At 29.6% G+C, this 15,907-nt stretch overlaps 2 protein-coding genes and 1 long non-coding RNA gene across 5 annotated transcripts in view; 2 read left to right on the top strand and 1 right to left on the bottom strand.

Moving 5' to 3' along the window:
• LOC130667515 (TWiK family of potassium channels protein 9-like) overlaps nt 1–15,907 on the top strand; it is a 345,622-nt gene that overhangs the window by 56,713 nt on the left and 273,002 nt on the right. The gene's annotated exons all lie outside the window — the stretch shown is intronic.
• Nucleotides 1–15,907, bottom strand: part of LOC130667519 (uncharacterized) — a 118,358-nt gene that overhangs the window by 18,768 nt on the left and 83,683 nt on the right. The gene's annotated exons all lie outside the window — the stretch shown is intronic.
• On the top strand, nt 4,596–6,217 carry LOC130667517 (uncharacterized). 2 transcript variants are annotated; one of them, XM_057469148.1, is made up of 3 exons: nt 4,596–4,895; nt 5,639–6,019; nt 6,095–6,217. In XM_057469148.1, the coding sequence occupies exons 1-2, from the start codon at nt 4,704–4,706 to the stop codon at nt 5,984–5,986; spliced, it is 540 nt and encodes a 179-aa protein (XP_057325131.1). In that variant the 5' UTR covers nt 4,596–4,703; the 3' UTR covers nt 5,987–6,019; nt 6,095–6,217. The 2 variants fall into 2 exon arrangements, with proteins under 2 accessions (XP_057325131.1, XP_057325130.1); XM_057469147.1 differs by having other exon boundaries at nt 5,639–6,211.

Raw genomic sequence — 15,907 nt, 5'->3', positions numbered from 1 at the left:
CAATTAATATTTAAATATTTAGTACATATTTTAAATATTTTTAATAAAAGAAAATAATAGATTAATTTTTCATTCACTTATAATATAGCGTGAAAATTGTGATCAAAATACTGTCAGCCTTCTGTAGCTTACGACTGGGTTAAGTATGTTTTTTAATCATCGGCAAACCATCGATAATCATTGATCGGTCTACCATCGGCTGGATCACTGGCGATTTCGATACTAGATCCATGGACCGATACAAGATGACTGGCCGATTGTCTTACCAGTCCCTTTGATACGAAATCCATGGGCCGGTTATCTAATATCACTGGCCCATTAATGTAATTCGATCATCGGCCAACCAAGGTTACTTATTGATCGGCCAGCCATTGACTGAATCACTGGCGATTTCGATACAAGATCCATGGACCACTCATCAACCATTAATGGCCCAATACTGATATTTTGATCATCGGCCAATGATTGCAAGCCATTAATAGGCCAGTCATCGGCATTGTTGTATGCCTGGCGGTTCCTACACGGGTCTGACTTTATTACTGTTTTATAATAATGAGTGTAAATGATAAATAGTATCCATTATTTTTGCTTAATCGTAAATCATAAATGACAATTTAAGCTTACGCTAATAGTTAATCACACTATTGTTCTTAAATTAACATTGTTCTGATTAACTGCTGACACTGAAACTTTAAGTTCCAATGCAGGCAATCACGAAAAATATGTAGTCATGTGAGACAAGTGTGCGCAAACCCATGCATTTCAGTCCGAAATGAATGAGTTTGCGCTCACTTACCCGCAGCGCACACTTGCCCTACATGACTCTATAGTATGTGACACAGGATCAAATTCGATTTCCGAGAGCAAGTGATGGCAGCCAACTTCACCTTGATCTGAAATCGTTTTCATCCCTTGTCACACAATATGATATTCAATGAAAATTCCTTGTCATTACTTTTTACTTTATAATTTGTGACAGTGTAAGATAATGGTTTTACTTTCTTATCCTTGAAATTTTTTTCAACGTATATTCTTTTACCCACTGAATATTTTTTCTATTACTTAATGTTATTTTCAAAATCTAATTTTTTTAAAAATCCAAAACAAAATATAGCAGTACAGTAAAAGGGAAAATAAATATTTATTTCTTGAGATATTATTTTCAGATGCAATTTTATTCTGAAAGAGCACTTACGCCAAATACTCGAAACTGTCTTTAACAAAAAAAATTTTTATTTTGTCACTTGTACCCTTCAGTTCCAACCCCTTCATCAATCTTTTATAATTTTGCTACTTAACATTTTATCTCTAAGACTCAGCACATTAAAGTGGATGATAAAAAATAAAAAAGAATATGATCGTTATCAAATTAACGACAGCCGGTAAACAAGAAAAAAAGCTTTGCTCTATTATTTTGCTTTAATAGTTAATTGCCGTATTATATTACATCCTGGGCTTTCTGCTCCTGCTGCTACTGCATACTAAAGAACTGGAATGAAATAAATATAAAAAATATACAAAGAGCAAAAAAATAAAAAAAAATATGTGGCATCAAAATAATACGTGAAATAATGGAGGGAGCGTGGTGACTTTTAATCTGGCGGTTCTTTTGCCACGTTAAAGCTTTACACAACCGCGCGAGCGAACCGCCAGCTGTTACTCCGTGGCCCGACAGTCATTTATCGGTTCCGATTTATTCATGTACACGAAATAAAACGTGTGTTGGATTTGTCAGTACGAAATTGTTATTTTTTTTTTTTTGGTTTGTTTTATTTTGAGGTTTTACTCTTTTTACTCCCTATGGATTTTTCTCACATCCGCTTGTTACCCTTCTGGATTATCTAGCTTTATAGCTTGTCATAACATGTTAATGGAAATATTGAGCATAAAATGAACAAAACAAAGCATCCTATTAACAGATTCTCTTTATTTCTTCATTCTTCATTCGTCCATTCATTTACTGAATTTTTTTTTTCAATTAGTAATGGCTGTGTTCGTTATGCAATTAATCAAGTATTGATGTAATGCTAAAAAAAAAATTTAATTTTTAATAAAAAAAATATGCGGGTTAATTTAGAAATAGGTAATTAAGTCTGTTTAATATACATGTAGCACTATTAATTACTGTTTGTTCGAAGCTCTCTATTTACTTTCCAATATATTGATATCCGTGGTTAGTACGCGCATTACCTTTCTAACGTAAATTGATCATCAATCAACTCAAGTATAAATGGTACTCATTGGTCAAAATCTCGATTCGGTACTTGTACAAATTGAAAGCTCAGAATAGTACTTGAAGGTTTTCTCGAGTGTAATTGATTAAAGAACATTCAAGTCAAGTTTATAGGAAATGATTACATAAATATTTATATTAATATTTCATAGCATTGATTTTAAATTATCTACTTATTTATTACGGAGCAATCTGAAGTTTTTTTTTTAACTTCTTGCTGTAAAAGATTGATAATTCACATTTTTTAAGCCACGTACTATTGCACTGTGAAAAATCGGTAATTATTTTTTATGGCTTTTAATCTATAGGTCAACGTAATTTAGTCCTTTCTTAAGCAAATCTATTAAAGTTATACCAAAACTCAAAAAAAAATTTTTTTTTCTGGGGCACGACGCCCCCCTTCCAAGAAGGCTTGAGAAAAATTTTCGATTTTTTTTACTGAAAAAAAAGATTTTAAACACAAATATACTATTTCCGTACCTCTATATAATCCCATGGCTTTAAATTAATTGAAAAAAAAATTTATTTTAGCTGATATAATCAGTTTCATTGAAATTTTTCTTTTTTGATTTTAACCACTATATAATCTGTTGACCTAAAAGAGCTATAATCAATAAATTTTTCAAATTCATTTTAGTTTATAAACAAAAAAAAAAATTCTGTACCATTTTTTTTTTCAGCTGGTCTATTATGCCCCAGATATCGAAGATCAGCTTAAAATATCTTTAAAACATTTAAAACAGAGGTATCATGATTTGACCGAAGATGGAAAAAAAAATTTTTACCAAATTTTTTAGGGCGGCCGTCGTGCCCCAGAGGGCCGAAGCGCCCTGGTCTCCCCTAAATACGGACTTTATTTCAATCCGAATTCATTTCGTCACTCGGAGTTACGGAGTTTTTAAAAAAAATCACTCCGCATGCAAAGTGAACAGGGAATTTTTTATGGGCGAAGTGATTTCGGAGTGATTTGGATTTTATTTCCGTGGAATTTATTAGTAAATTCACTATGTATTAGTAATTTTTTTTATAATTCATCTACTCCGTGTTCATTCCGGATTCTCTCCGCGTTCACTCCACAAATTTTTTAGAATAGAAAAAACAAACAACAATAAACGTTAATAAATATAAATGTATGAGCTGCAACTTATGGACAACTCAAAAATTTGGCGAACAACTTTGCAAAAAAAAAAAAAACATCGCGAACATCAAGTATATCTTTTCGATAAAGGTTATATTTTTTTTTAAATTCGCCGCGTTAATTTGAGCAGAAAATATTTATTTATCTATTTTTTGTAGGAATAATTAATTAATTAATTTTATGCCGATATTATTTCATTCAAAATATGTCTACTTGACACTTTATTTTTTCTAATCAATAATTTCCTTGAGTATCCATTTTAAATACAAATTGTTAACCAGTCACCACGTGGTGATTAGTCAGCCGTGGGTCCGAATTTCAGTGAACCGAAAAAATCTTTTCTTTGAGTTTTGGCCCGCAGTCGACCTCACAAAACCCCAACGTACCACTCCCACAGTTTATAGTCGCTAATGACCCCGGCAGTTAAAAGCGACTTTAAATAAAGTAAATAAAGAAAAATACTAATTGTTGATAAAAAAAAGTTTATAAATTAAATTGAAAATAATTTTATTATCAATTTACATTTTAATTGCATTTTTTTTAATCACTTATAACTATCTACAATTAATTATTACGCTGACATCTACTTATTACAATTCCGTCGACAGTAACGATAAGGATTGAGTGATTAATTAATCACTGATTAAAAAGTAACGTTAACGCGAACAAAAAATTCTACGTGTAATTTGTTATGATTATAGGTTATAAAATAAATGTTGTTATTTTCACAACATCCATCATATTTATATTCATATAAAACTCTTGCGTGTTACTTTTGATAACTGCAAGTAATTTAACATACGTACAATTCATGAGTTTGCCGTTAGCTCATATTTAAAACCTTCAACACGATAATAATACTAAAGATAAAAATATAAATCTGAGTATAAATATTGTACTCTCACTGTAATGGCAAATGTACTAGTAATAATAAATGCGCAATTGGGCTTGTTTTTTTATCACTTGATGTGAATAATATATCATCCTGTAACCACCGTAATTATGTCATAACTTGAGTAAAAAAAAAAAAAAAATAAAATTGGCTACAAGAAATAGTCTGTATGAAACATTAAGTAATATATATTACTCCATTACACGCTTAAAACATAAATAAAAAAAAACTTGTTTACTTTTTAATTACACAGTTGTGCATAACTTCAACTATATACCTCAATTAAAAAAAAAAAAAAATAAAACAAATGACATGAATTTCGACAGAAGAATGTCAGATTCATTTTTTATTAAAAAATTTTTTGTGCAATTTTTTTTTTTTTTTTTTGTATGAACGTTTGATATTTTTATAAAGTAAAGTAAATTTATAAAGTAACAATAATGGGAAAAGCCAAAGGAAAAAATGCTAAAAATTCAGATAAAAAAAAAAATAATTTAAAACCTATGAAAATAGCAGCATTGATTATATCAGCAATCCAGGAGCTTAAAGAAACGAAAGGATCAACTCCCAATAAAATAACGGGATATATAAGTTATGCTTCCAATCTTCCTGAAACTCGAGTCAAACGACAAGTAAATGAATAAGATTTTTTATTAAAAATTTATCTGGAGAACAAATCAAACAAAATGCAATACACAATTTTTTTTTTTATATTACATTTAATTTTATCTGAATTTTGTCGAGTTGCCCGACTTAATTAAAAAAAAAGTAGTTTCGATTTTTAAATTTGAATAACAAATTTTGTCCCATAATAAAAAAAAAAGTATTCGCTGGATTCAATATAAAAAAAATTTTATATCCCCATTTAAAGTTTGTCTGGTTCTGTTACATCGCGTCACTAATTCCAAAAAGGACATATTTTTATACTTATACGCCTTTTTGGCTTGAGGAAACTCCCTAAAGCTATAAGAGTGTATAATTTTTTTTCATCGCCAATCGTTTTGTAGACTTATTTTATAGTTAAAAATTGAAAACAAAATTTTCAGCTTTAGAGTAAGTCTACAATAAGTACCTGCAGATCGGAACGTTTTTTGCGCAACGAAAAAACACAAAAATTGGAAAGTAAAAAATCTACTGGATAACTAGATTTTTGAAATGTTCGCATATAGATGTTGATAAGTCAGCCAAAAATCTTGGGCCACCCCGACCACCAGACTACCCCTTAAGTAGTCGAATTACATGAATTTTTTCATTTTCGTTGCGTGAAAAACGTTACGATCTTTAGGTTAATTCTACACTATGTCTACATAAGTCTTTTCGGAATTAGTGACGCGATATATTTTATATAAATAATTAACAATGAAATATAAATTAGGTAAACACAGCTCTGAGACGTGGCGTAGAATACGGTATACTACGACGGTATCGTGGTCAGTATTTCTTACCAACCGGCGATGAATTAGACCGAGCTAACAGAATAGCAGAAAGATTTGCAAGATTACCAACTCCAGTACCGTCAGGTCTTAAGCTGGGTTGCGAAGAAAATATACGAGGGACCACTGCCGATTCATTCAGAAACACTAAGAAAATAAAATCACGTAAGGCTGATGCAATCAGCAAGCAAAGAGGCGCACAATCACTTCCAGCGACCCCTGCCACAAGCTTATCAGAAGTCAGTTGGGATCGCGGTGACCACGCGATGCGAGCAAGTGATTTTGAATAAATAGCAAAATTTAAAAAATTTAATTAGACATTTGTAATTAATTTTTTTTAATATTAATTAAAAATTTATCAGTAATTTTTTTTTTTATAATAAGAAATTCTATTCCAGTACATTTAGCTGATTAACTACAACTTAGATATAAAGTAAATTGTCATTGATTAATTAATATTGATAATTAATAAGGAATCAAGATATTGAGAATAAAATTAATGAGGTGATAAGAAGCAAGAGTAAAGACAGTTTCAATTATATACTATAATTAGTTTTCTTTTTATTTCAAGTTATTCTCTTACTATTTTTTACACTTGGTTGAGTTCCCCTCGTTTTTTATATCTCGACTTGAGCACCTGATTTACTCTATCACCTAAAACGATCATGGAACGTCGAATGAAGTGAAATGGGAAAGCCATTTATTATTATTTTTTTTTTTTACATTTTTGAATAATTTTTTTTTTTGCTCTAATTATTTCTTTATAAAGTTTCAATATCCTAAGAGTAGTCGATACTTTAGAGTAAAAAAAAAACTCGTCGGCCATTAATGAAAGTTTGAAGAAAAAAATTTTAGGACCCTCGATAAATTTAATATCTCGGAGAATTTACTGGCAGACTTGGGAAATATATTTTTTTTTCTCTAGTGGTTTTAGATAATTGATTATTTTTCTTCTTTTTTTAATATTATATCAATTACTAATAAGTTTTTATACTTGAATATTATGATTATAAATGAAAAAAAAATTTGAACTTATTTTTGAAAATATTTCGGCCAAATAGATATTTTTTAAAAAAATTGTAGATATTGGAAAGTTTCTGAGTGATTTTAATTCCTTGGGGTAAAACGGCCCCTGAAGAATTTTGTAAGAAAAAAAAAAATATTAATTTTTTACGATTAGTGTGAAGTTACAAAATCTTATACGACGTCATTATGAATTTTCACTAAATTCAGCAGTTGGATGTAGGAGTCAATGAAATTAATAATTTACCGTATTCATGTTTTAGAATAAATGTAAGGGAAAGTAGAGAGGGTCGTGCAGAAAAATAAACTTCGCTAATAACGTTTGTAAAAAATGTTTGTACGATAGTTAGTCATAAATTAATCGATTTATTCTCACCTAACGTTCCTTGAACATTGAACTGTCGCGGCTGTTATTACAAAAAATTTTTTAATTAAAAATATTGATTAATCATTACACTACAAAAAAGCGGTGTAAAATGAACTCGGATCAGTGTAGCGGTGTTATCCAACCGGTGTATAAGTGATTTAAGATCTATAGATCCGAAGATCTACCTTGTATACAAAATAGAAAATAATGATAATACTTCGTTAAAAATTACGAAATTATCATTAGTTGAAATAAAAAAAATTTTCTTATCCACAAAATGAGAAATGTCACTTTTCTTATACTAAACAAATTGGATAAAGTTATGAGCACTTCTTAAATTAAATATTTAGGAACAATATTATAGTTTTTTTTTTAATGACTCTGATGTTTTTCACAAGATAATAACTGAGGTAAAGATGATAAATTAGTCATAAATAATTATTCTCGCCTCCGGGCGGAAAGCGCCAACTTTCGTCCCGCTGTGCAAAACGAAGTTGCCGCTTTCCACCTCCGTCGAGGAGAAAAATAGTATATACATTATGGGCAGTAAATAAGAAAGCCTCAGATTACATGGGATCTGAGACATTTCTTACTTCACTGCCCTAGGTATGTAATATACTATTTCTCGCTGATTTAAGTTGCAAAGAGACTTGATTCATCAAAATCTGCTTCTCATATTTTATACAATAACATTAACGTGTCACTGTAGACAAATATTTTTTGGATTTTTCTGCTGTTTTTTTTTCTACTGTTTTTTTTTTTCAACACCACTTAGCACCGGAAAAAATATAAACATCACTATCGGTGTTATTTAAACACCATTTTATCGGTCAAACTTAATACCGTTTTCGGAGTGAAATTTACCATCGGAATAGTTTGAACTTACACTGATTTTTTTTACAGTATATGGATTTATTGTAAACAAATGACATGAAAGTATAAACAACAATTCACATCGTTTGAAAAAATTCAGTTTGTCATGTCTCTAAATTATTACAAAATTTCAAATTGTGATAATGATAATTTTTTAATGTTAAATAATTAAGACAAGTAGAGTTATATGTTTGACAAACTGACCTATGGAGCCACTGAATACAGTTGATTAGTTACTAAACAATGATACATGTTAGTTAATTTTGGTTGGTTTCGGATGTTATCCTTGGAATAAACCGTGATTGCCCGCGACCACGTAAATGTTTACCTCCTCACTTCGGCAACTAGCGTTAGTGTGTCAGTAACCCCCAAGTGGTACCACCATACATCCGATTACTAATCAATCAATTTCATTGGTCTATATCTATTAATATCTTAAATTCAACCTCTACTCAGTACAACTTGTATCAACACATCTAAGTTTACCCTTGACTGTGTGTACCTATTATGGTCTCTGTGATTGGTTAAGAAAATATTCATGATACTAGAGAAAGCTCATCGTGTTTCACATCAACCAGTACATGCCTGTGAAACGTTTGCACACATCGTGTAAGCGGCATTAAATTGCTTTCCCGTTACCCGACGATCTCCGTTTCAATTAACCTTGGCCATGAATAATCATGTCGACGGTCACCGTTTTGAACTAACCTCTGCTACTTTTTAATTTCATTTCATATCATGGTTTCTTGTTCATTGAATATTCAATTACATTTATTATTTTGTGATTAATAGTTTTATTGATTCATTCAAGCCTATTCAATAGTTGTTCAAATTAATATTTAATTAAATATTTGAAAGCTATTTATTAGCTAATTAAATAAATGAAGTGAAATTTCCGACGAGTCATCATAAAATTAAATCGAATAATGGTAGAAAATTATTATGTAAAAAATTCACCCGATGAAAAAAGATTTTATACAATTGTATAGAATTATATATCAATTATATATAGACTATATATAATTATATATAGACTATATATAATTATATATAGACTATATATAATTATATATAGACTATATATAATTATATATAGACTATATATAATTGGATAGAAAAAATGGCCCGATCCAATTGTATACAATTCTATACACATTGTATACAATTCTGTATAATTATATACAATTCTATGTATTGCAATTATATAGAATTGTATATAATTATATAGAATTGTATAAAATTATATCGAATTATATATAATTTGTATAAAATTGTATATAATTATATAGACTTGTATACAATTTGTATCGAATTGTATACAATTTTTATACAGTTGTATACAATTGGATCGGGCCATTTTTTGTATATAATTTTATACAATTGTATAAAATCTTTTTTCATCGGGCATAAGCATTTTTAAAATATAATGATCTAAATATCGTATTTTTTCCATTTTCTGTGCGTAGCCCTTACGGAAAAAAACTAATGAACATTTATGAACACTATTGAAAATTCATTAATGTTGACAAGTGTTTTATTAGTAACCATTAGTACTCTGACTAGTGAATCTTACAACACTATTGGATGTGATTAGTGTTGGATAGTATTGTAATAGTGTTCATTAGTACTTCGACTAATGAATATCGCAACACTATTGAAATTGATTAGTGTTAATAGTGTTGTATTAGTATTAATTACTCGGAGTACAAATGGATCTTGCAACACTATTGGAAGTGGTTAGTTTTGAATAATGTTCTGTTAGTGTTTATTAGTACCCTGGCAAACGAATCTTGCAACATTGTTAGAAGGGATTAGTGTTGTATTTGTTATCATTAGTATTCCAAATGATGAGTCTGGTAGCACTATTGGAAGCGATTAATGTTGATAAGTGTTTAATTAGTGACCATTAGTACTCTGACTGGTGAACAATTTGTTGAAAAAAATTCTCTTGAAATCAATTCTTTTGACTTGAATTTTTTTTATGATTCTAATAATTGAATTTAATGACAAAAAAAAAACTTGTTATTACTTCCAGCAAAGTAAATGAGAAAGTATTAAAGTAAGTAAAAAAAAATCCCAGCTACTAAATAGAGATAGAGAAACCACCATCGTGGTCTAAAGTTCCTTTCGGTTAACCTGTAGACCAGAAATGTTTTACGCATGTGACGGAAAATGTGGACAAGTTTTGTGCATGTGCAACCTACACACGACCAATGAAACTCTAAATAGTTTTACCAAGTCCTACATATATATTTATATATATGTATAGTATGATAAGCTTTAACTGAGTCATTCTCTCAACACTAAAAGGGGTTTGTTGAAAGGAACTAAAACGTTAGTAGAAAAGCACAAGGAAATATATTTCATCTCCGTTTCACCAGAGATTTCATTTCTCTGTATAATATTCCACGGATTATGTATACATACTTACGGAATTATTTGTCTCATTAGTACTTTGTATATGAAAATACTTCTCAACTCTACACATATATTCATAAAAACACAACATGTACATATAGATATACTGGTATGCGTTTCACATGTAAAGTAACAAGTAACAAATAGCGATGATAACAATAGCAGTAATAAATATTTGAATTCGATATCGGATGCAGAAAAAATTGACATAAACACTATGGTCCATTGGATTTTCCAATTCTCTCAATTTCCTCTGTGCCGTTCATGTTAAAGTTCCATCATATATATATGTATAAATGGATGTATTTTATAATACTTTATATACATATACATGGCATCCTCATCGCCATCAATTTTTGTTATTTTTTATTTTTTTACCACCAATTTCCTTTTTACCATTTTCATCTCCTCTTTATCTATATATTTTAATACACATAACATGTATAAAAACCTGTGTATGAAATTTTATTTTTAAAAAATTTTTTATTCTCCATAAGCCACACGACAGCGTGGAAATTAAAACACAACGGAATAATCAAGTTAAAGAATGGAAATTCATGTCTCGCTTGTAGCTGCAAATTATTTTTTTTTATTATTTTGCTCTTTTTTTTTTTGCCAAAGCTTCCTTTTATTTTTTGTGCATACAATTATTTTTTTGTTGAATACAAGTTTTATTGGTATGAAAAAAAAAAATAAATAAATAAATAAAATATGAAGGAGAAATAAAAATGAGTTTAGTAAAGAATAGGACGGAAGTATCATAAATTATTATTATTATTTCTTTTTTTTTAAGTTTCTAAACTACCCGGAAGGTAAAAACCAACGAGTAGTTGCACTACTGACAGAACAGACTTCTGTCTGTTTCTTTGAACACTGGTTAACACACCGAGTCTTCTGTTCCTCTTATCTCGTTTTTCACTTGCGCGGAAAGTGGTGTGAGATAACGTTATTAGTATTTCTGTATGTAGACCTAGAGCCAGACTACTGGTCTACTTTCTGGTTATTTTTTTTTTTATTTTGTATTTTATTCAACGGTAACTTGATGCGTTATACCACGCCTCTGGTGTTGCGCTGTACGAACAATTTTGTAAAACTACTGCTGATTCTATCCTTAATTCACAGGTTGTGTGGCTACGGTAAAGTTCAGGTTCGCAAGTACATTCTTACTTGAGCAAATAAGGTAAGGCGAGAAGATGAAAGACTACAAGTTTGTAGTGAAACAGACACGATAGGTCTCGTGTTTCTCTTCTCCAACACTAATGGTATATATATATATATATATATATATATATATATATTTTTTCCTTTTTTCTTTTGATAGTTTCACGTTAAGTTTGTTAAATGAAAATTTACTATAACACCTACAAACCATTTGGGGAAATAGTTCAGTTTGAATCAGATCTGATTAAGTCAATGTAGATCTAATTTTTGCAAATTTTAAATCTATATAGATCTAGCATTGAGCGAAAATAGTAGTTTACGTATCAAGTGCGATTGTGTATAAAACGCAAGTAGTACCGATTGACTATCGAGCCGAAGACGTGGTTTTCAATACAACGAGTCTATTAGGGAATTAGCCGTTACCTGCTCGCTTCGCTGGGCATTTTTAATGTGAAATGACTATGTCTCGACGCTGAATGGGGTACTCTCTTGATTTGAATCAGTGGAATTCCACTGGTTCGCAAATGAAACCTCACTGGTTTACTACTAAAAATTACTAATTCGACCAGTGGTCTTGGCGGCCATTTAATCCCACTGGTTACTCAGTGAACTTCACTGGTAAACCAGTGAATTTTAATGGCGGACGTAATAGTCACTGATTCACCAGTGAGTTTCACTGATTCATCAGTGAGCTGATATCTTTCGTCATAACCCAACTTATACATATAGGGCATGATTACTTATAAGTAATCCTTTTCCCTTTTCCCATTTAAATATAGTGGAAATATAGTGGAAATTTGAGAAAAATATAGATAGCCCGAACTGGGAATCGAACCCAGACCATGTCGGTATCGCGCCGAGTGCTCTACCAGTTGAGCTATCCGGCACTATACTATATTCCGTTCAATTTGATCTATAACTTATTGAGCCACACCGTCCATCGTACGGTAATACACCATGTAAATATAGTGGAAACCTAAACATGCACACCTCTCAATAAGACAATTTATAGATAAATTGAGAAAAATATAGATAGCCCGAACTGGGAATCGAACCCAGACCATGTCGGTATCGCGCCGAGTGCTCTACCAGTTGAGCTATCCGGCACTATACTATATTCCGTTCAATTTGATCTATAACTTATTGAGCCACACCGTCCATCGTACGGTAATACACCATGTAAATATAGTGGAAACCTAAACATGCACACCTCTCAATAAGACAATTTATAGATAAATTGAGAAAAATATAGATAGCCCGAACTGGGAATCGAACCCAGACTATATCGGTATCGCGCCGAGTGCTCTACCAGTTGAGCTATCCGGCACTATTTTCTAAGTATCAGTTACGATTTTTTAAGTTAAAATAGTAATTTTTCTTACATCGATAATAAATTTTCATACTTATACTGTAATTATTCACGTTTGAATTATGAACGAAAAAATTACTATTTTGAATGATGGTATTTACTGATAACTTTATCATTATTTTACTTGTCATTCTCAATTTATATAGTTCATTTTTTTCCGTGTACGTAAAATAAATAAATTAAAAACATATTTACGCAAATTTACTATATCCAACTTTCATTACATTAACTGTATTAAAATTATTCAAAGCAATGCGGAAGAAAGAAACTGCACTTCGAACTTTTTTCGAAATTTCACAAATATAATGGTCGATTAAATTATAAAGACAAGACTTTCCCGATCTTGTCTTGTCTCGGCTCGAATGAAGCCTTAAGTAAGTCTACAAAACGATTGGCAATGAAAAAAAAATTATATGCCCTTTTGGCTTTAGAGAGTTTCTAAAGCCAAAAGAGCGTATAAAAATATAAGACCTTTTGGAACCAATATTTTTATCTCAAAAATTTATTATCATTATTTAAAAAAATTTTCTTTACACTGAAAATCATCATAATGTGAGAGAAAATAATTAATTATTTATTTTTGTGAAATTATTAATTTATCGAATTTCGTCATACATAAAATTATTTTTTATTAAATTCATAAAATACCATATTTTCGATGGCATTAAGTGGAAAAAAAAAAAAAAAATTTCATTTCATTTTGTTAATTCAACAATAGGTCTCCTGCTCTATTACTTCATTGAATGTTCAATTGTATAATTTTTGTGAACCATTAATAATATTATGCCGATCAGAATTCCATCGGATTCTCTATCAGTAATTTAAAATTATATTATTTAAATATATACAAAATTACTTATATTTATAATTCAAAATAAATATAAATCCCATCATTTAATTAATTCATTTCATTTATTATTTTGACTCATTCATATTTAATATTTTTATCATTTCGCTGCGGAAATCGTTAATGCCTCTATTGTCGAAATTTTTGGCGTATTAAATATTTTATTATTTGAATGTTATCGCCAATGTTCACATTTAATTTTTTAATTTTTAATAAATTTTTGTCTTTTAATTCATTGAATTTTTTATTAGCAAAAATAACAATAATTAATTACCGATAAAATATGGATTTTATATTCAATAATAAAAGTTCGAGGTTCGGTAAAAAATATAATTTTCATTTTTATTATTTTAAAACTGTCTTTTATAAGTGAAGATAAATAAAAAGCTCTAAATTGGCAAAGTTTTATCTTTATTATATATGATAAACTAGCTAGTCAAGGTAAGGCTCTTTATCTCCTTACTTGACGTTCTTTTATTATGTAGTATATACTGGCGGCGACGAAAGTCATCGTTAAAATTACTCCAATCTTGACTAAAGTTAATGGCATGAAAGAAATGAACGTACTTATATTTATTACAAAATCATAGTATAAGATATCTACTATAGTTTTCGAGTAAATTTATATCATTGTTATTATATAGCTGATAATTTACGACTTTTGTAAAAATATTATTTTTTTGTAAAGTATAAATATATATAGCGGGGGGGGGGGGGGGGCCCACATTACATTTTAGAAAAAACGTTTGATCATTATTCTGAATTTTTCTTTGATAAACTTTTTCAAAAATTGAGTTTCAGTCGAAAAATTTTAACAACTAGAAAATTGAATTTAATCAAATTCATTCAAAGTACAGAAATTTTTTTTTCCCTTTTTTCAGGGGCCACCCCAATTCGCTTGCAGAAAATTTTTTTCTAACGGCAGTTGAAAATTTTTCTATTCACTCTGAATATTATTAAAAAAATAAAATTTAACGTATTTGAGCCTCCGAAAATTTAGTACTTCTTTAAGTACCCCGTTTTGCCCCCCTCCCCTCTCCCATGATTCTCAAAAAATAGATATTTTTTTGATTCTTTCACAGGACTAATTATTTTATTTTTAATTTGTTGCTAAGAAAATTGAAAGTTTTTAAAAAACTGGAAAATTACTATTCTAAGTCCGATTTTTTAAAATTAAGTTTTCATCAAAATCGATGTTTTGAAGTCTTAGGAAACTATTTAGACGATTTATAGGATGATGTTCGTGTGCGTATGTATGTCAGTATATAAATGATCCTTAATTATTTTAAAAATCGATTTTTCGAAGTTTAGTCTTTTGTATTGGAAAAAATTTTATTTAAATTGCGATTTCGTGAAAATTTGAATTCAATTTATAAAGTAGAGTTTGAAATATTCAAAAAACCATTGAAAAATGTTTCAAAATGTCTGGAAAATTATCCGAATCTATGGGTTTAATTACGGTACCATACAAAACATTAATTGTCGCTTCTCTAGATTTTTTAACGATAATCCGTACGGAAATATAGAAACAAAAAAAATCAATGTAACAAATATGTGACATTGTTCTTTGCAACAATATATATATTTTGTATATATATGTTGACATACATGCCAACATAAATGTCACTGCATATATGTCAACATATGTATGAACCCATACGCAAAATTTTTCCAACACATTTTTTTTCGCGGTCATATATGTAACATATTTTTCTACGTGAGCACGGCGTGAAGTTCAGTGTTTATTTAGCAAGCCATATACATATACGAACAAAAATAGCAATGAACTTATGTCTAGATTGCTAATAAAAAATAAGAACATGCGAAATATTCGTTGACATTTTTAAATTTGATTATATAATAAGTTAGTTATAATACCTCTAGGCTCTCTAAACCCTGATTTCTTATTCTTCATATTTTTTTTCTCATTTCGTACCATCCTCTGGCTTGTCTTGCAGAATATCTTCTCTCTTACTCTTGGGTATCATAATTTTAAATTTTCTCGACGTCTAGACAGTAAATCAGGTTGGAAATGCGACGCTACTGAAGATGTAAATCGAAGAAATTGTATTCCTCCGGGCAAAAGTTTAATTATTACCTTAAATTTTTTTTTATCCATATTGTTTACAACAACATCAATCATCTATACAATA

The sequence above is a fragment of the Microplitis mediator genome, chromosome 5 (genome assembly GCF_029852145.1).
Source record: "Microplitis mediator isolate UGA2020A chromosome 5, iyMicMedi2.1, whole genome shotgun sequence".
Taxonomy (NCBI): domain Eukaryota; kingdom Metazoa; phylum Arthropoda; class Insecta; order Hymenoptera; family Braconidae; genus Microplitis; species Microplitis mediator.
The sequence above is the reverse complement of the archived record's forward strand: the minus strand, read 5'-3'. Positions and strand labels throughout refer to the sequence as shown.

What these genes read in the sequence shown, in the direction of transcription:
- LOC130667517 (XM_057469148.1), top strand. Translation starts at nt 4,704, where the DNA reads ATGGGAAAAGCCAAAGGAAAAAATGCTAAAAATTCAGATAAAAAAAAA. An exon ending in AAACTCGAGTCAAACGACAA is followed by an intron (nt 4,896 to 5,638) that starts GTAAATGAATAA and finishes AATATAAATTAG; the next exon opens with GTAAACACAGCTCTGAGACG.